Below are 18,227 nucleotides of genomic sequence, written 5' to 3' on the forward strand. Positions count from 1 at the left end.
CGAGAGGAGGAGTGTGTGAATTAATGATCTCTGCTAAGAAAAGGAGTGAGTGAGGCAGAACAATGCTCAGCGGAGGAGGATGAATGGATGAATGTGTGAAAACGTCCAAGTGTATTTCGGTGTACATGTCTGATGTTCATAATGCCAAACTAAAATCTAAAAAACGAAAAGATTTTCTTTTAGCCTGACATCAAAAAGATAAAAAAAACAACATTTATTTTTAAAGCATTTTGATGCAACAATCCAGAAGCCATGAATTCAGTGATGTTTTGTTCTTGTTCTTAGAGTTTATAATCAGAACTGAATTTACTGATGAGAATGACATTTAAAAAAACCACTGAAGACAGTTGGATAAAAATATAACAAAGAATAACTGGACTGGAAAACTAGACTTACATGTCAGAGAGGAAAACTGGACTCAGATTTTCATGTAAGAGAGGCAGCAGTTTAAGCAAAGATGCCAATTCTTCAGACAACAGGGACAGCAAGGCATTTCCAAATCAGCCAACGGACCTAATCTCTCCAACATGTCCTGGGTCTCCTACCAGTTGAACATCTCACCAAGGAGGCATCTACAGCTGGCTGTGATGAGCTTTCTTGTGGTCACTACTCACAGCTCATGTTTATGTTTGAGGGCAAATCAACCAGTAAATCTACAGCATCTTCACCAATCTGTCTGTCAATGTCTTGCTCGAATCTTCCCTCAATTATGAACTTCTGAACAGCGTTATTAGCTTTACTTCATGTGAAACTTGCTGTCATCCTGGAGTGGGCTTCATCCTTTTCCAGCTGAGAACCTCAGAATTGAATGTGCTAATTATCGTTCCAGCCACTTCACACTCGGCTGCACACCACCTCAGTGTGAGCTAGAGGTCATGGCTCAGTAAATCCAACAAAACCACACAATCTGCAAAAGCAGAGACAAAAGAAAGCAGAGACAAAAGTCTAAGACCACCAACCACTGCGGCTGTACAGGACCCAAATATCCTGTGACAACAAGCCCGATACCACATACCCTTGAATCCCTCCCCACGGGACACCTCAAGGCACATGGCTGAATACCTTCTCCAAGTCCACAACGAGGATGAAAACTGCATCTTTCCACCTAAAGTTGAGGATTGACCAATAGGTGAAATCTCACCTTGAGTATGCCCTGATGTTGACCTTCTCAGAGAAACTGAGGAGTGGGATCCTGCTGAAGGAGAACATCCTCCGGTCGCCTTTCTTAAGAAGAGAAACCTCTACCCCAGTCAGTCCAATAAACAGCTGTTGAATTACTTCAGAGACTTTAACAACAGAAATGTGTGAGTCATCCTCCCCAGACTGCTTCCTCTGTGGATGACGTGTCAGTGGGTTTCAGGGGATCCTCAAATTATTCCTTTCCAACCATATCCACAGCTGAGGACAGCAGCACTCCACCCCCTCCACATAAACAGGAAACTACACATGAACAGGAAACAAATTCTCCAGAGTTGCCTGATGGGTTGCCAGAATCAATGCTGACCAGAAGTGTTGTTCAATGGTTTCATCAAACTTCAGTTTTTGCTTCTACCTCTGCCAAAACCCCGCTCAAAGAGGAAAACTGGACTAAGATGGTAAAGGCACCAGTTGTACCTCTTTACTCTTAACTATCCTTTAAGTGCTTTTTACACTGCGAGACACACAACATTAGGGATGGGTACCGGTATCCGTTGCCATGATGGCACCGGTTCTGACATAAACGGTAGTAACCAGACCGAAAAGCAGCACACATTTCGGTGCTTTATTTCGGTGCTTTTTTTCCTGAGCTGTGATACACTTTAGATTCTAGCCATTCATTTTACGTTTCCGAGGATAGTAGGCGGGTCCAGGTACGTACGTTCTTTTAGAGCAGAGCTACAGATTAAAAATGTCCAAGGCAAAGCGGTCAAAAGTCTGGCTGTACTTCACAGCAAAAGATGCAAACTCAGCAGCCTGCAACAAGTGCTTTAAGCTGATACTGTGATACTGTGCAAAGGAGGTAACACCTCAAATCTGATGAAACACCTGACTGAGAAATGCACCGTATTTGATAGCTTACTGCGAGACCTCACACCGTGCACATCTACTGCGGGTGTAGCCGTAGCCCTGCCAGTGTAGCAGAAATGATGAGGATGATGATGGCAGCAGCAGCAGCAGCTTCTCTGCGTGAGTAGCTTAATGTTGTTCGTGTGTAATTTACGTTGAGTAGGCTAACCACGTTATTACATTAATGCATGTAAGGTGAACTAGCAAACATCATCATAGCTACATGCGGCTGTCTTCTTGTTTGATGGCAGATACTCCCTTCACCCTGGCCAAAAAGGCTAAAATGACCAAAGAAAAAGTGGAAAACAGCTAAACATGAGAGGTTTTTGGACAAAGTTTGTGTGTTTTCCATTGATTAAGCACTGCTTCCAGCCAAGAGTGATATCATATATGCCCCATAGCTGCAGAAAAGGCTAACATTGTTATCTTTTTACAAAAAACAGCTGAACATGAGAGGTTTTTGGACCAATTTTGTGTTCTCCATTCTTTAAGCACCGGTTTGAGCACCGTTTAAGCACCGGCACCGTTTCAAAAGTACCGGTTTGGCACCGGTATTGGATAAAACCTAAACGATACCTATCCCTACACAACATGCAGTTTACTTGGGTCCAGGGAAACTGGACTAAAATAGCTCTCAAGGGGAAAATGGACTACATTGTCCTCGAGGGAAACTAGCCAAAAATAGCCCCGATAAATAAATGGACTAAAATGTTACAAACTGAACTAAAGTCAATCAAATTTGCACGTATAACCAACAGTTGTGACTGCCTAATTTAAAACTGTTACCCACCTCTCCGTACACCTGTGTGTGTGTGCGTGTCTGCATTTTATTACCTCGTATCCCAGCCGGGCGGCTCGCTGTAGCAGCGTCTCTCCGGCGTTTTTGTTCACAATGAGCCGGCGCACCTCTGGAGGGACGGGACGGGCGTTGTGGGTGTGTTGTGGGGAAGGAGGTCGATGACTGGGCGAGCGAGATGAGTCTGACAGAGCGACCTGTGTGTGTGTTTGGAGGAAAAAAAAGATGACATTTAAAGTGATTAACATGTGCTTGAGTTTTTTTTTTTATACCCACAAAACAATTAAACACACACAAAAACATGTGCTCACTTTCTTTCTACATCTGTCATTGCCACATCCCCCCCCCCCCTCGAAAGCACACACGCACAGCTCTACTTTTTCAGGCTCGGTTGAAAATAGCACTGTCACCACCTCTGCTCCCGCGACTCTGTTTTCGTGTGATTTGTGTGTGTGTGTGTTTTCCTTTGTGAGTGTGTGTGTGAACTGAAGCCTGAGGCTGATGACAGAAAGCTCAGGAGGAGATGGAGGAGGAGAAGGAGGAAGAGGAGGAGGGAGTGATGGTTTGTCTTAAAGTAAAAGACAGAGCAAAGGAGGAACAAATTAGGATTCTCTCTCCCTCTCCTCGCTGTTGGCATGCCTCTCTCGCCCCTCTCCCCACTGTTCCCCTTCATGTGTTTCCTCTTTATCTTGTTTCCTCAGGCGTGTTGTTGTGCGCTGTTGCCACTCAGGATCACACTTTGACTCTAACGCACAACAAAGAAAAGCTTTAGCAGGATTAGTAACGTCTTTTTTCTTGTGTGGGGTTCCACGTGGTGTCATTTTAGGTTCTCATGTGTTCTTGATGATCAGTTCTCTGCACAACTTTTTGGACTTGGAGAACTTGCTGCAGCTCCTGTGTGAATTTTTTCACATCATCTCATAAAATTAGATAATTTTTGGAGCTCAGGGTTCTGGCTTCACATTTGGTTAATATGTTATTAGTTTTAAGGTGGTATTTACAAGGTTTTTTGGACCACTGTTATATAGATTTTAACTTGGTTTTCAACTGCTTTTGAAAGGGTTTTAATCTGGTTTTGGACTAAATATTGGAACTGGTTTTGATCTTATTCTACTACTACTATTTTACCCAACACTGAATACTACAGTATTCAGTGTTGGGGAGTAACGGAATACATGTACCGCCATTACGTATTTAAAATACAAAATATGAGTAACTGTATTCCGTTACAGTTACCGTTTAAAAAGGTGGTAATTAGAATACAGTTACTTTGCTGAAATAAATGGATTACACAGCGGTATTTTCCTGTTTCATATTGTCGCGGGTCAGGACTGTTTGGGTTTTGTTTGACAGCTATGTTCTGTTGTTCCAGGCGGCAGCGTTACGGTTGCCATGGTTACAGGGTGACGCGCGCTCTCTGTGCGACTGCGTGTTTCCTGGGTGAGAGAGCCCTTTTTGTTGTTGTTGTTGTGCTAAGCTAATAGGCAGAATGCTACAGTCATAGCCCTAAAGAATGTAGCCTTATGGCAGTGTAGTCCGTGCTGCAGGGAGAATGGACTGCTATACACGTTATGTGTCTGTGAGCGCGAGGAGGGAGAAAAAGGAGAGTGGAAAACTACGAGTTGTCATCGAGCAGAAACGGGAGCTGGAAGCATGTAAATATAATAATAACCACTGCAGCCAAGAAGAGTGCCTGACGAGCCCAGTTGTAAGTACGCTATTAACAGAGGTGGAAAGAGTACTAAAATATTTTACTCAAGTAAAAGTACTATTACTTTGCTGAAATTTTACTCAAGTACAAGTAAAATTACCTGTCTAAAAATTTACTCAAGTAAAAGTAAAAAGTAGCTCATTTAAAATTTACTCAGAGTAAAAGTTACATAGTTACTTTTTTGTCAGCAGGAGGACAGCCTCTTCTGAGTAGTGCAAAAAAGACAATGGGATAAATCTCAAAGTAGCTGTTTTTTAATTAAAAGAAAAACTTTACAAATTAAAGTGCAGTGGCAGTTAAACTGCAAGTCTATACATCAAAATGGATAATGGTCACCAAACCAACCAACCAAACTGTCAGAACCATATAATTCTTTTACATGTGAATGTGTTTTAAACTGTCAAATAAGAGAACAAGTACTGAATTGAGCTGTACGGCAGCTGCTATAAAAATGTGTTTTAATTTTTTAAACTTGGCCCTGCTCTGTTAATTTTGAGGAGCAATTCGGGGTTGACCCCGAAGGAAATTGGGTTAAGGTTGCCGACCTTTGCCAGCGTCATCTTACCCTCCGACCATACATACATTACACAAACATCACATGGGGAAGACAGGTCAGAGAGGTATAACGATGGAAAATGCACCACGTGAGGAAAGATAAGGAGAAAAAAATAAGTCCCCCTAGACTGAGCTCCAACAGGGAGAACAGTTTGAGAACAGAAAAAAACACCTCTGCACATAGCACATGTTATTCTTTTGCCTGCAGTGTGAACATATGTGGGTTAAGTAAGAAAGTAGCCGCTTCTGTCTTCTGTCTAATTTAACTAAAATAAATTATTATTATTAACAAACAGGAAAAGTGAACACATTTTCTTTTGGCAATTTACCAATCAAGTAAAAATATTTTAAGTTGCGTGGACAACAACGTGCCCAATAACAGCTTATGTCTTAACTTAATGTGATTAACTTGAGCACAGCCTTTTTTGCTAAAATAAATGTACAAGTTTCATTTAACTTACCTCTACATGCTTGTGCAGGTTTGATGTGGAATTTTTAAAAGCTGCTAACTCGGTCTCTCTGGGCAAACACAGCTTACACTGCATAATAAAGCTGTTGCCTTTCTTGGACTTGAAGCCAAAATGGTCCCTTAAATACGGCCAGGGGTTCACATCGGTTTCTTCGAGTTCAGGGTCAGCAGAATTCGATGGGGTTTCTTTTTTCGCTGGATCCGTACCACCGATGTCAGACTCCATTTTTATCGTGACCCAACGCTAATTTGTTCTACTACCCATCATTCCCTGCAGTATTTCCGAAGCGCAATGTTGTTTTTTTGTTTTTGTTTGTTCTTTTAATTTACTCAGTAACGGGTGTGATTGAAAATGTAGCGAAGTACAATACTTTTTAAAAAATATACTTAAGTAAAAGTAAAATTACCGACTTGGAAAATGACTTTAAAAAGTACAAATACACAAAAAAACTACTCAATTACAGTAACGCAAGTAAATGTAATTCGTTACTTTCCACCTTTGGCTATTAAGACTTGACTGTACACCGTGTTCGTGTTTTCCTCCAAAACAATAAGTTCCGTTGGAGCAGCCTTTCAACGCCTCTCTCTGTCTCACGCTAGCAAAGTTGACCCAGACAACAAAGTAAAGCTATTTTTCGGCTACGACAATAATAATAATATATTAAGTAATCCAAAGTATTCAGAATACGTTACTCTCATTGAGTAACGTAACGGAATACGTTACAAACTACATTTTGGGGCATGTATTCTGTAATCTGTAGTGGAATACATTTTAAAAGTAACCTTCCCAACACTGACAGTATTGGACTGATTTTAAACAAATTGTGATTTCGACCTTGGACTGGTTTCTGGGTTTAGAATAGATTTGCAGTTGTTTTTTTCAGGGTTCAAGGTTCAAGGTTCTTTATTTGTCACATGCATAGTTATACAAGTATAACACACAGTGAAATGTAGCCTGACACGCGCCTCGACATGTGCAAAAATGGGGGGGGGGTAGAGGAAGAACATTATATATATATATATAAATAGTATATACATTGGGTGAATGTGCAGTAGTAGCAGCAAGCAGGTGAATTCTGTACATTAATATGAATAGACATCTGACTATTTTACAGAATAGACAATATAAACATATTTAAAATTAAAGGAATTTGGAATGTACATTGTGCCTTGGTTTAGAGTGTCTGGAAGAGAGTCCTGTCTCATTCAATTATAGATGATGTGAGAGGGCGGGTATGTGTGTGTTTAGGGCCCGGATGGCTTGGGGATAGAAGCTCCTCTTGAGTCTCTCTGTCCTTGCCCGGATGATGCGGAACCTTCTACCAGATTGCAGAAGTTGGAACAGTTTGTTGCCAGGATGGAACGGGTCCTTCAGTATCTGCGCTGCTCTAGTCCGGCATCTCCTGGTGTAGGTGTCCTGAAGCGGGGGGAGAGCAATCCTGCAGCAGCGTTCTGCTGTACGGATCACTCTCTGGAGAGCTCTTTGGTCCTTCACACAGCTGTTCCCAAACCACGATGTCATGTTCTGTGTGAGGATGCTCTCCACAGCGCCTGTATAGAAAATCCTGAGGATCTTTGGAGAGACCCTGAACTTCCTCAGTTGTCGTGGGTGATACAGGCGCTGCCTAGCCTTTTTGGTCTGGACCTGAATGTGGGCAGCCCATGTCAGGTCTGAGGAGATGTGGACACCAAGATACTTGAAGGACTGCACCCTCTCCACTGGAGCTCCATTGATGATAATGGGCTTGTAGTCTCTGTGCTGACCCCTTCTGAAGTCCACCACCAGCTCCTTGGTCTTGCCGACATTCAGCTGGAGGTGGTTGTCCTGGCACCATGATGCCAGATTCTTCACTTCATCCATGTAGGCCGCCTCATCGTTGTTGGAGATGGCACCCAACACCACTGTGTCGTCAGCAAACTTCACAATGGTGTTGGAGCCATGGGTGGCCACACAGTCTGAAGTGTAGAGGGAGTAGAGCAGTGGCGAGAGGACACATCCCTGAGGTGCTCCTGTGTTGATGGTGATGCTGTTAGAGACGCATCTACCCACCCTCACCACCTGAGTTCTGCCAGTGAGGAAATCCAACACCCATGCACATAGACGGCTGTTAAGTCCCAGATCCCTGAGCTTTGTGAACAGTCTGCAGGGCACTATTGTGTTAAACGCTGAACTGTAATCAACAAACAGCATTCGCACATAGTTACCCTGTTTCTTGTCCACGTGGCTGAGGGTGGTGTGCAGGACGTGGGCGATGGCATCCTCTGTGGATCTGTTGGATCGGTAGGCGAACTGCAGCGGATCTGTGGTGTCTGGGATGGAGGAGGAGATGATGTTCTTCAGCAGCCTCTCAAACACCTTCATTACTACCGAGGTCAATGCAACTGGCCGGTAATCGTTCAGGGATGAGGGTTTGCTGTTCTTGGGCACAGGGATAATGGTGGATCTTTTGAAGCATGTGGGGATCACAGACTTCGCCAGGGACTCGTTGAAGATGTAAGTGAACACACCTGCTAGCTGGTCAGCACAGCAGCGCAGCAGACGGCCGGTGATGCCGTCTGGCCCCGCCGCTTTCCTTGTGTTCACTCTCCTCAATGCCGCTCGGACGTCATGCTCTGCGATGCTGGTCACCGGTCTCTCGCTGATGACGTCACTGTCCTCGGTATTCAGGCGGTAGATAGCATTAGCCGCCTGGCTAACCTCGAAATGGGCGTAGAACTGATTCAGCTCGTTGGTGAATGCAGAGTCGGCGTTGATCGGCGCAGTGTCCCTGGCTTTGTAGTCCGTAATGGTGCGTAGTCCGTGCCACATACTCCGTGTGTCGCCCTGGTGGAAGCGGGACTCCACACGCTCCCGGTACCGGCGTTGGGCATCTCTCACCACGCGCCGCACGCCGTATGAGGCCGCTTTGTAGGCGCTCATATCGCCAGTAGCGAGACCCGCGTTGTAGGAGGCGGTCCTGGCGTTTACTGCAGTTTTGGAATTGTTCCAGAGTGTGTAGTGGACTGGCTGCAAATTTGATCTTGGAACTGGTTTCAAACTGGTTTTAGACACGGTCTGGACTAATTTTTGAAAAAAAAAAATTTAGTTTAGTTTTGGACTGATTCTGAATTTGACTTTGGACCAGGCTTTAGACGGCAGTGGATTTGGTCTTTGGCTCAAGATGTATTTGAGATGTATTTCGGGGTTGGTTGTGGATTTTATCTTGGAATTGGATTTTGACCTACTATTGAAGTCTTGGATTGTCTTTTAAGCTTGTTTTAGACTGGTTGTACATACTACCATCTACCAACTTTAGGTTATTTGGCTTACTATACTGTGATCATTTTTGCTAAAAGAACATGCAACATCTGGCATTTTTGATGTACTTTTTGAATCTTCTACACACCCACCAGCTAATGAATTACCCAGTTCACTGGATTGGACCCCAATTTGCATCCAGATGCCTTAATTGACCATGACACAGATTCAACAAGGTGCTGGAAACATTCCTCAGAGATTTTGGTCCATGTTGACATGATAGCATTAAACAGTTACTGCAGATTTTTCAACTCCACACCCATGATGGAAATTTCCCATTCCACCACAAAGCTGATCTTTTGGATTAAGATCTGGTGATTGTGCAGGCAGTTTGAGCACAATGAACTCACTATCATGTTCAAAAAACCTGATCATCTGAACTTTGAGATACGATGCGTTATCCTGCTGCTGGATATGGCCAGCACCAAGTCTCAGGTAGGCTATGGTGTTTAAACAATGCCCCACCAGTAAGGGGCCCAATATGTGCCAAGAAATGACTCCGCAACACATGCCGTTTAACATAAGCACAGTCAGATCCAATCAGCTGGATATTTTCTTCTTCTCCATCTTTAGACTGCTCCTAAGGGATCATCTGCCTCCATCTCAGTCTTCCTCTAGCCTCTTCTTTTGTTGCACCAATCTTCTGCCTCTGTCCTCTTTCACTGCATCCATGAATCTTCTCTGAGTTTTTCCTCTTTTCTTCCTGCCTGGCAGCTCCATCTCCATCCTTTGCTCTATATATCCACTATCCCTCCTCTGGACATGTCCAAACCATCTCAGCCTTGCTTCTCTGTCTCCAGAATGCTCAACCTCAGCAGCTCTACCGCAGATGTACTCATTTCTAATCTTGTCCAGTCTCTAATCTTGTCAATTAAAATCTAAACATCTTCAGCTCAGCCTCGTCTTTTCGTCAGTGCCATCATCTCCAAACCATACATCACATACATCACAGCAATTCTTACTACCATCTTGTAAACCTTCCCTTTCAGTCTTGCTGCTGTCCTGTCACAAATCCCCCCGCACACCTGTCTCCACCCACTCCACCCTCCCTGCACTCTCTTCTTCAGCTCTCTTATGCACTGTCTTTTACTTTGGATGGTTGACCCCAGGAATTTAAACTCATCAACTTTAACTACTTCTAATGTCTCCTCTGACTACAGATCACAGTGTCATCTTCAAACATCACAGTCCATGGAGACTCCTGCCTGACCACATCTATCAGCCTGTCCATCATGCAAACAACAAGGAGGTCAGAATTGGACGATTTGGCGAAAAAGCAAGATGACTTCTCTCTTTTGTATCGGCAGAGTAAACTGGATATAGCGGCAAACTGGGAAATCAGATCTAAACTAACAACGCAAATACTACTACTGCACAACACTACACAACTATCAGCCAACCAGAGGATACTGGTTCCTGCAAAGAGTTAATTATTTTGACATTAAGGTTCAAGGCTGTGAGTTCAACAAGTGTTCATCGCTCAGCAGCTCTTTGGCAGAACTGCCAGATTAATGAAAAACAAAACCAAGACCAACAAACACTAAACATTCACAATATTGGCAGAAGCAATTTGATAATGGTCCTAATATATTTACATTAAAATTAATTGGTCACTTTAATAAATGAGGACATTTTCTTGATCTTTTTCCAGTGATGAAAAGTATTTTCTGTTGTATTTAAGCAGAAACAAACCTAAATATACACAAATATATTCTGTACTTTTAATCAAATCAGAAGCAGGTAGAGCTGGATGAAAATGCAGCGCTGAGCTGCTGACGCCACTGCAACAGCCTCCACCGCTTAGCAGCCAGACGGTGTGTGCGTGTTAATGTTTTTATGTGTGTCAGGGTGTTTGTGTGAGTGTGTAATGTGCGTGTGCAGGCGTCTGTCAAACGAAGCCGCTCGCCGCCACGCATCGGCAAACAGGATGCGAGCTTTGCCCTGGAGGTGTGTGTGTTTTCTAGCGCAGCAGACTCCAACAAGGAGGAGGAGGGCTGAGCGAGAAGAGAGAGAAAGTGTGTGCGTGTGTGAGCGTGTGTTTGTGTCCTCGCTGCCCGGAGGAAATCTCCGGTGCAGCAGCTGTCAAAACGACACAATCCTCCGCCCGCACACACACACAGTATGAACACACACACGCACACCAGCAGTACATGCGGAGAATATTATTCTTCCTTCATAACCTTCAGTCACTCCATCCCTCCCTCCTTCCTTCGCTCTCTCTCTCCTTCAGTTTAATCTGCAGCGAATTGAATTACACGCGCATGCACACACACATACACGCAGACAGTAAAAACACACATACGTCCCTGCTGAGTTTTCCCAGTGAGCTCCAATCAGGACGATAATTGCAGCGATTAACAGAGACGGAAAAGAGACGAGAGGGAGGACAAACAACAAGACAGAAAAATAGAGTGTTGGAAAACCGTCCTGGCCCTTTCTGCAGAAATTATGCTTTTACTTGGACTTGTTGCCATCTTGTTTTAGTCATGTGCGACTCGTTTAGGTTTTGTCATTATACCAAGACAGTTTTATGGGTATCTTGAACTGGTTACTGGTTTTATGGGCATTTTAGCTTAGACTTCTCTTGAGGATTAGGATATCTCACACTTATCTCATAGACTTTGACTTCTAGCCATCGTATTTCAAACCTATAGGGACCATTTTGTCCAGAGAGACTGGTGGGTGTTGTGACCTGGACTTGTTTTACCAAATATAAAACAACGGTTCCAGATGCCCTTTTCTTTTCGGTCCACAGACGAGCACCTGATTTAGACACTTTTACCTTCAGCTATGGTGTATTACTACAGATATAAAACGATATCAAGGAGTTAAACAAGCGCTCCCTCTTGACATCATCCCTCTGGGTGAGTGTGTGGGCGTTTGAGTCATTCTGAGTCACATCATTTGCATGTATTACCATTTCTGCATTTAAGTAAACAAAAAAACCAAAAACAAACTCAATTTCTCCACATTTGTGTGCATTTGAAGGGTGGCAGTTTAAATCTAAGGTGGCCTGCCTGTCTCATTATTTTTATGTGTGATGGCAAAATAAAATGAATCACACTTTTCTATTTATATTTTGAGAGGAAATGAGTCAGAGGTCTTGTCCTCTATTCTTTTGATGTGGCCAGTAATCCCCTTGCTAATACGCAGCGGAAGAAATAGAGCACATAAACTAAGCATATACACAGATGACCTCTTGCACTTTCTCTCAGATGCTCACAGTTCTATTCAAGGTGTCCTTCAAAAATCCATTCGTTCTAAATAAATAATAAATAAATCATATTTTATAAAGAGAAAAAAACAAAAAAACGGACCTTCCCGTTCCTTTCTTCCTCATCACTTCCACCCTCGTCTTGTCCCTCCGCCTTTGCTGCTTCTCCTCCGGTGTGTTTCGTCTTGCAGGGACGCTTGCCTTTCGGCTTGTCTGGGTCATCATCATGGCAGCGGAATGGATGGGGGTCAGGTGATGAAGAGAAAGAGGGAGGAAGAGAAGGCAAGGAAGGAAGGAAATTTGACACCTTGCGGCTCTCCTTCAACTTCTGATGCTTGTCCTGAAGGTGGAAGGAAGTGAAGGTGGCAAAAGATGTGGGAGCCGGTTGCCGAGGTACAGAGCTGGATGGTTGCCGGGGTGGATGGGTAGGAGATGAGGGATGGGGGGCCATGTGGAAAACTGAAAGAAAAAACATAAGACAAATCAGGGATGAATTGTTTCTGGTCAAAACATAAATTATGGCAGAAATGATTCAAAATTACAAATGATATTAATAATCATTTTTTAAAAAAGTCATCAGGTATCAACTTGTTTATCGTGGTGGAAATACTTGAACAACGACTAAAAGCATTATGTTAGGTATAAAATCACTGTTTTGGCTGTGAACAGAACGCATGTCCTGCAGGTATCTGGTCACTAATTAAAGTTACATTAAAATGCTGACGGTCACAGTGATTCCAATTTATCCAGAGATAAGAATGACTTTTTATCACAATCCATCTAACAGATATCTCAGTCTTGAATCAGAGGTTGTTAATTCTATTTTAGTTTTTATAAAACTAAATCCTGAAGTGCAATTTATATGATGCTAGGAGAAAATATTATGGATTCAGTAATCTCTAGAAACAAATTTGTAGGTGAAAGTACAACATCCTCTTCTCTCCAGGGGAACATCCTAGGCATCTCCAGGCCGGCAGAGCGATATAACCTCCAGCGTGTCCTGGGTCTTCCTCAGGGCCTCCTCCCGGTTGGACATGGCTGGGATATCTCACCCAGGAGGCACCCTTGTCAGATGTCCAAACTACCTCAATAGGCTCCTTTCGCTGTGGAAGAGTAACGGCTCTATTCTGAGCTGCTCTCAAATGACTGAACTCTTCATCCTATCTCTAAGGGAGATGCTAGCCACCACAACCTGACTTTGGATAAGCCAAGATAATAGATGGATGGATGAGGGTTAAAGAGACAGGATGGCTTGTTTCTGACAGAGAATATATTGAAGACCTAGAGTTGTTGTGAAAAAGTGTTTGGCCCCTTTCTGATCTCCTATTTTTTATGTTTGTAACACTTATTTCTTTTCAGATCATTAAACAAATTTAAATATTAGACAACGATAACACAAGCAAACACAAAATTCACTTTCTAAACGAAGGTGTTTATTATTAAGGGGGAAAAAAATACAAAACTACACAGCTCTGTGTGAAAAAGTGATTGCCCCCTAAACCTAATAACTGGTTACGCCACCCTTAGCAGTGACAACTGCAATTCAAGTGTTTGTCATAACTGAGTCTTTTACAGCACTGTGGAGAATTTTTGACCTACTCATCTTTGCAGAATTATTGTAATTCAGTCAAAGTGGAGCGTTTTGGAGCATGAACCAGCTTTTTAAGGTCATGCAACAGCATTTCAATCAGATTCAGGTCAGGACTTTGACTAGGCCACTCCAAATTCTTCAGTTTGTTCTTCTTAAGCCATTCAGAGATGGACTGAAGTGCACTTCATCTTGAGGTCATGAACAGATGCCTGGACATTCTTCTTAGGATGTTTTTGTAGACAGCAAAATTCCTGGTTCCATGAACCATGAATGTTGTTTCTTATGGAAGAGCCATGAACAGTGACTTTAACTGAGGCCTGCAATTCTTTGGATGTTGTTCTGGGGTCTTTTGTGACCTCTTGGATGAGTCCTCACTGCACTCTTGGGGTAATTTTGGTTGGCCAGCCACTCCAGGGAAGGTTCACCACTGTTCCATGCTTTCGCCATTTGTGGATAATGGCTCTCGCTGTGGTTCACTGGAATCCCACAGTTTTAGAAATGGCTTTATAATATTTTCCAGACTGATAGATCACAATTACTTTTCTCATTTGTTCCTGAATTTCCTTGGATTATGCTTGATGTCTAGCTTTTGAGGAGCTTTTGGTCTACTCCACTTTGTCAAACAGATCCTATTTAAGTTATTTCTTGATTGAGAACAGGTGTGGCAGTAAACAGGCCTAGGTATGGCTAGAAAAACGAAACTTCCAAAGATGTGATACACCACAGTTAATTTATTTTAGAACAATATGTCGTGTTCTAAGATTTCTCAGGGACTTGATGGAGATTTAGGCTGGATGGACATCAAGGATGATGATATCCCTTAGAAGTGCTGAGTTAGAGTTATGAATGAAAATGAGGACAGTTTAAAACACAGATCACACCAGATATTAGGGCTGCACGATTAATCGTTAGAAAATCGCGATCTCGATTCATACTTATGTGCGATCTCATTTCCAAATGACAACGATTTAAAAAAAAAAAAAAAAGACGACGATTGTACCGCATTTTGATCCGGGACGTAATCTGCATGAAAACAAGCGCTCACTCTTCCTGCTCAACAAATGACAAGGGCGGAGCCTTATACCACGTGATACAGAAGCTGTGCCGTGTGATGCTAAAATTAGCAGGGAAAAAACAACGGAGAATACGTCAGGGATGACAAGAAAGTGACAGGAGAAAATCCGTCCCGGTCAACCACCCAAACATCAATAACGGGAACCTTATACAGCGCTTCCCCCTACCCGTCGAACTCCCGCAGGCACAAAGAAATTACGGAGGCTATCACTTATCACCTGACCAAAGATATGGCTCCCATCAACACTGTGCAAAACGAGGGATTTAGGAAAATGATCAACACCCTAGACAAATGCTACACAGTGCCGTCCTGCAACTATTTTTCTATTGTTGCACTACCTGCTCTATACACGCAGTGTCGAGCAACGGTGGAGACGGAATTTCAAGCAGTACAACATTTTGCGGCAACCACAAAACGTGAGACATTTGTTGTTTTTATGTTTATTTATTGTTTTTATGTTCAGTCTCAACTGTTACGAAGTTGATGTGCAGTTAATAAGTGCAATAAATATTTATATTGGAAAAGAAAATCGTGAGAGAATCGTGATCTCAATTCTAAGCCAAAAAATCGTGATTCTCATTTTATGCAAAATCGTGCAGCCCTACCAGATATGATAGAAAAATTAGTTCCATGGCTTTGTGTTAATGGTATTTTTTATCCAAGTTGCCAGCTGTCAACGTATGTCCAACCTAAATGTGGACGTCACTTAAAAATTAAATTCTGTTAATCGGAGTCAATACATTTTCAGGGTGACCTTAAAAATGGCCAATTTGTGCGACAAACTTAAACTTTTCTTGCAGCTTGTGATCATTCTCCTGTTTGCGCAAAGACTCTATTCATTGCCCAAAATGTCCTTCAGCCGGGGACGGGTTAGATAATAAGAGACAGAGCAAGAGAGAGCGTGAGAGAGGAACAAAGAAACACACAGCTTCCTCGCTTGAGTGGAGCAGCGAGCAAGCAGGCGTGCGAGCGAGCGAGTGAACGAGGTAGCAAATAGTGGGGGAGGGGAGGAGAGAGAGAGTGCTTGCAATGTTTTCCATTGCAGACGCCTGGAGGAAACACTCACACAGAAAAACACACACATGCTGTGCCGTCTCACACACACACACACACAACCGCTAATGTGTAAATGCCACTGCACGCGCATGCACACAGACACACACACACAGCCAGAGGTTGTTTCTGAGAGCCGGCGGGGAGTCACGCCGCTTCCATCTGCTGAATTATTTATCAGCCTGGACACACACAAACTCACACACACAGAGACACACACACACACACACACACACACACACACACACACACTTTATTCACCTACGTAGTCATTCTCTGTGAATAGGATTAACATATACAGCACATAATGAGGGCGCACGTGAATGTGTGAAGCTACTAAACAGGAATTTATCATTTACTGGAAGCTAGTTTGCGCAGACACACAAAATTAGAGACACGTGTAAAGACCCACACACATACAGGGCTAATACTGAGTGTGTGTGTCTGTGCGAATCCCTCTGGATGTGTCGCAGTAAAACAGCTCCTCATTTTAATCATCAAACTGCAGCATTCATTGTTTTCTCAAGCATGACATGATCATTAACTGGAATCACTGGCCACGCCCCTCTTGCAAACACCTGGTGCTTTCAGGTGCGACTGTGCATATCGATCGATCGTAGAAGAAAATTCTACAGTGTTCCCCAAGTTCCATTGTCTCAGTTGTAAAGATCAGTGAACTGAATAAAACTAGGATTGAACATAGTCTTTATAGAACAGAATGGAGATGGCTATCTTTCAATATAGTTCAAAGTACACAGTAAATAGTAATTTTCCTTCAAATGCCCACGACCACACTCACTAGGAGAGGTTGCCTATAAATAATGTCACAACTGGTGACATTAAAAAGTCATGAAATTGACCAACAAAGGTTTTTCTTGAGCTAGTGAAGAAGAAGAGCCTTACGAATAGAATTCAACAGGAGCGTTTCTATCACTTTGTATCTTCCTCACTTGGCTTCAGGTTACAATGAGAACTTTTTAGAGTTGGAGCTTTTAATCTTTTCGCTCCTTTTGACACAATGAAGTAGTGACTCTGCTCCAATTTCCCTCCCATTATCTGAACTCTCCAATGTATCTCATGGTGTTTTCACACCTTTGGTATTTAATCTGTTTTCCCCCTTGGCGCGGTTTGTTTGTGCAGGTGTGAACATAGTAATCGCACTGGGTCCAAAACAGCAACACTGAGACCCTTTGAACGAGAGAGTTACAAATGAACTGTTACCAGTTATGTTGCAAGTTTTTTTAAATATATTTTTTTGGCCCTTTTGACTGGCTTTATTGGATAAATACAGTGAATATAGACTGGAAAGCGGAGGGGAAGAGAGAGGGGATGACATGCAGCAAAGGGCCACGGGCCAGACCCGAACCCGGGCTGGCTGCTTTCAACCATGCGGAACATGGTCGCTCGTTCATCCGACTGAGCCAAACCGGCACCCTAGTATGTTGTAAGTGTGAGCTAAAAAACTTACTTGTATGCTTTGCATTCTGGAATACTGAATTGCACTATGATGTACAAAGTTGTGTACGGACCAGCAACTAGCTGTGAGATGAACATGAATTCTCAGTGTTCTCGGATACTTCAGAAGACTGCAATGTGTTCCTGTATTTACTTCTGTTGCTCCCAACCCAGACATCTCGGTAATAAGCGGACTGAACATTCTCACGTATTTTATTGCCATGTATTTTGGTTAACTTGGAGTTCACTCTGATTTTTCTCTGTGTGAAAACAACCCAAACCACATGGAAAAGCTACAAGGTTACAAACTCACCAACTGATTCAGACCAAAGTAATCAAACTATAGGTATGAAAACACCCTCAAAGAGTGATCCCAGATAAGGGTAGGGTGTCTGGTTGTCTGGTCTGGTACAACTCCCCTGTGGCTGTGAATGCAGCACTGGTCAATCTCATGGTCCACATTATCATCCTCTATAAACAAGATAAACTCTTTTACTTGGGGCAGCAACTGTCCTGCATCATAGAAGAACTTATCTGCTCTTTTCCTGCAGAGAATTATGGACTCAGACTAGAAATGTTGACACTCATACTAGTTGCTTCATACTCTGCTGCAGACGTCCCAGCGTGTGTCAAAAGTATGTTCTGAGGCCTACAGAACCAGACCACCTGCAAAAATCAGATGCTATTCTGAAGTTCCCAAAATGGACACTCTCCACTTCCCAGCTATGCCTGAGATCCTGTCCATGAATAACAGAAATGGCAACAAGGGACATCCTCTATGGAGTTTAACACCCACCAAGACATGCTTGATATTATGTCAAGGCTTGCTTATACTGAGGTATAACCACAGGTAACTGTGACTCATGAAACCTGTAGTTATACAGTTAAGAGTACCTCTTACTTCACCTCAGGGAACCTGGAAAAAAAATATTCTCCACATTTATAAGACACATGCAGACTTGAT

The 18,227-nt window shown here is 43.0% G+C and overlaps 1 protein-coding gene across 2 annotated transcripts in view; it reads right to left on the reverse strand.

Annotated features, from left to right (window-relative positions):
- Positions 1-18,227, reverse strand: part of LOC146361558 (BCL-6 corepressor-like) — a 72,071-nt gene that overhangs the window by 12,799 nt on the left and 41,045 nt on the right. For both annotated transcript variants that reach the window (XM_084920675.1, XM_084920676.1), the window contains 2 exons: positions 12,193-12,548; positions 2,881-3,039 (listed from right to left, as the gene is read on the reverse strand). In XM_084920675.1, the coding sequence (XP_084776801.1) occupies positions 2,881-3,039; positions 12,193-12,548 (515 nt within the window). The remainder of the gene's footprint in view (positions 1-2,880; positions 3,040-12,192; positions 12,549-18,227) is intronic.

The sequence above is a fragment of the Perissodus microlepis genome, chromosome 23, assembly GCF_051167445.1.
Source record: "Perissodus microlepis isolate ML-2025 ecotype Zambia chromosome 23, ASM5116744v1, whole genome shotgun sequence".
NCBI lineage: Eukaryota > Metazoa > Chordata > Actinopteri > Cichliformes > Cichlidae > Perissodus > Perissodus microlepis.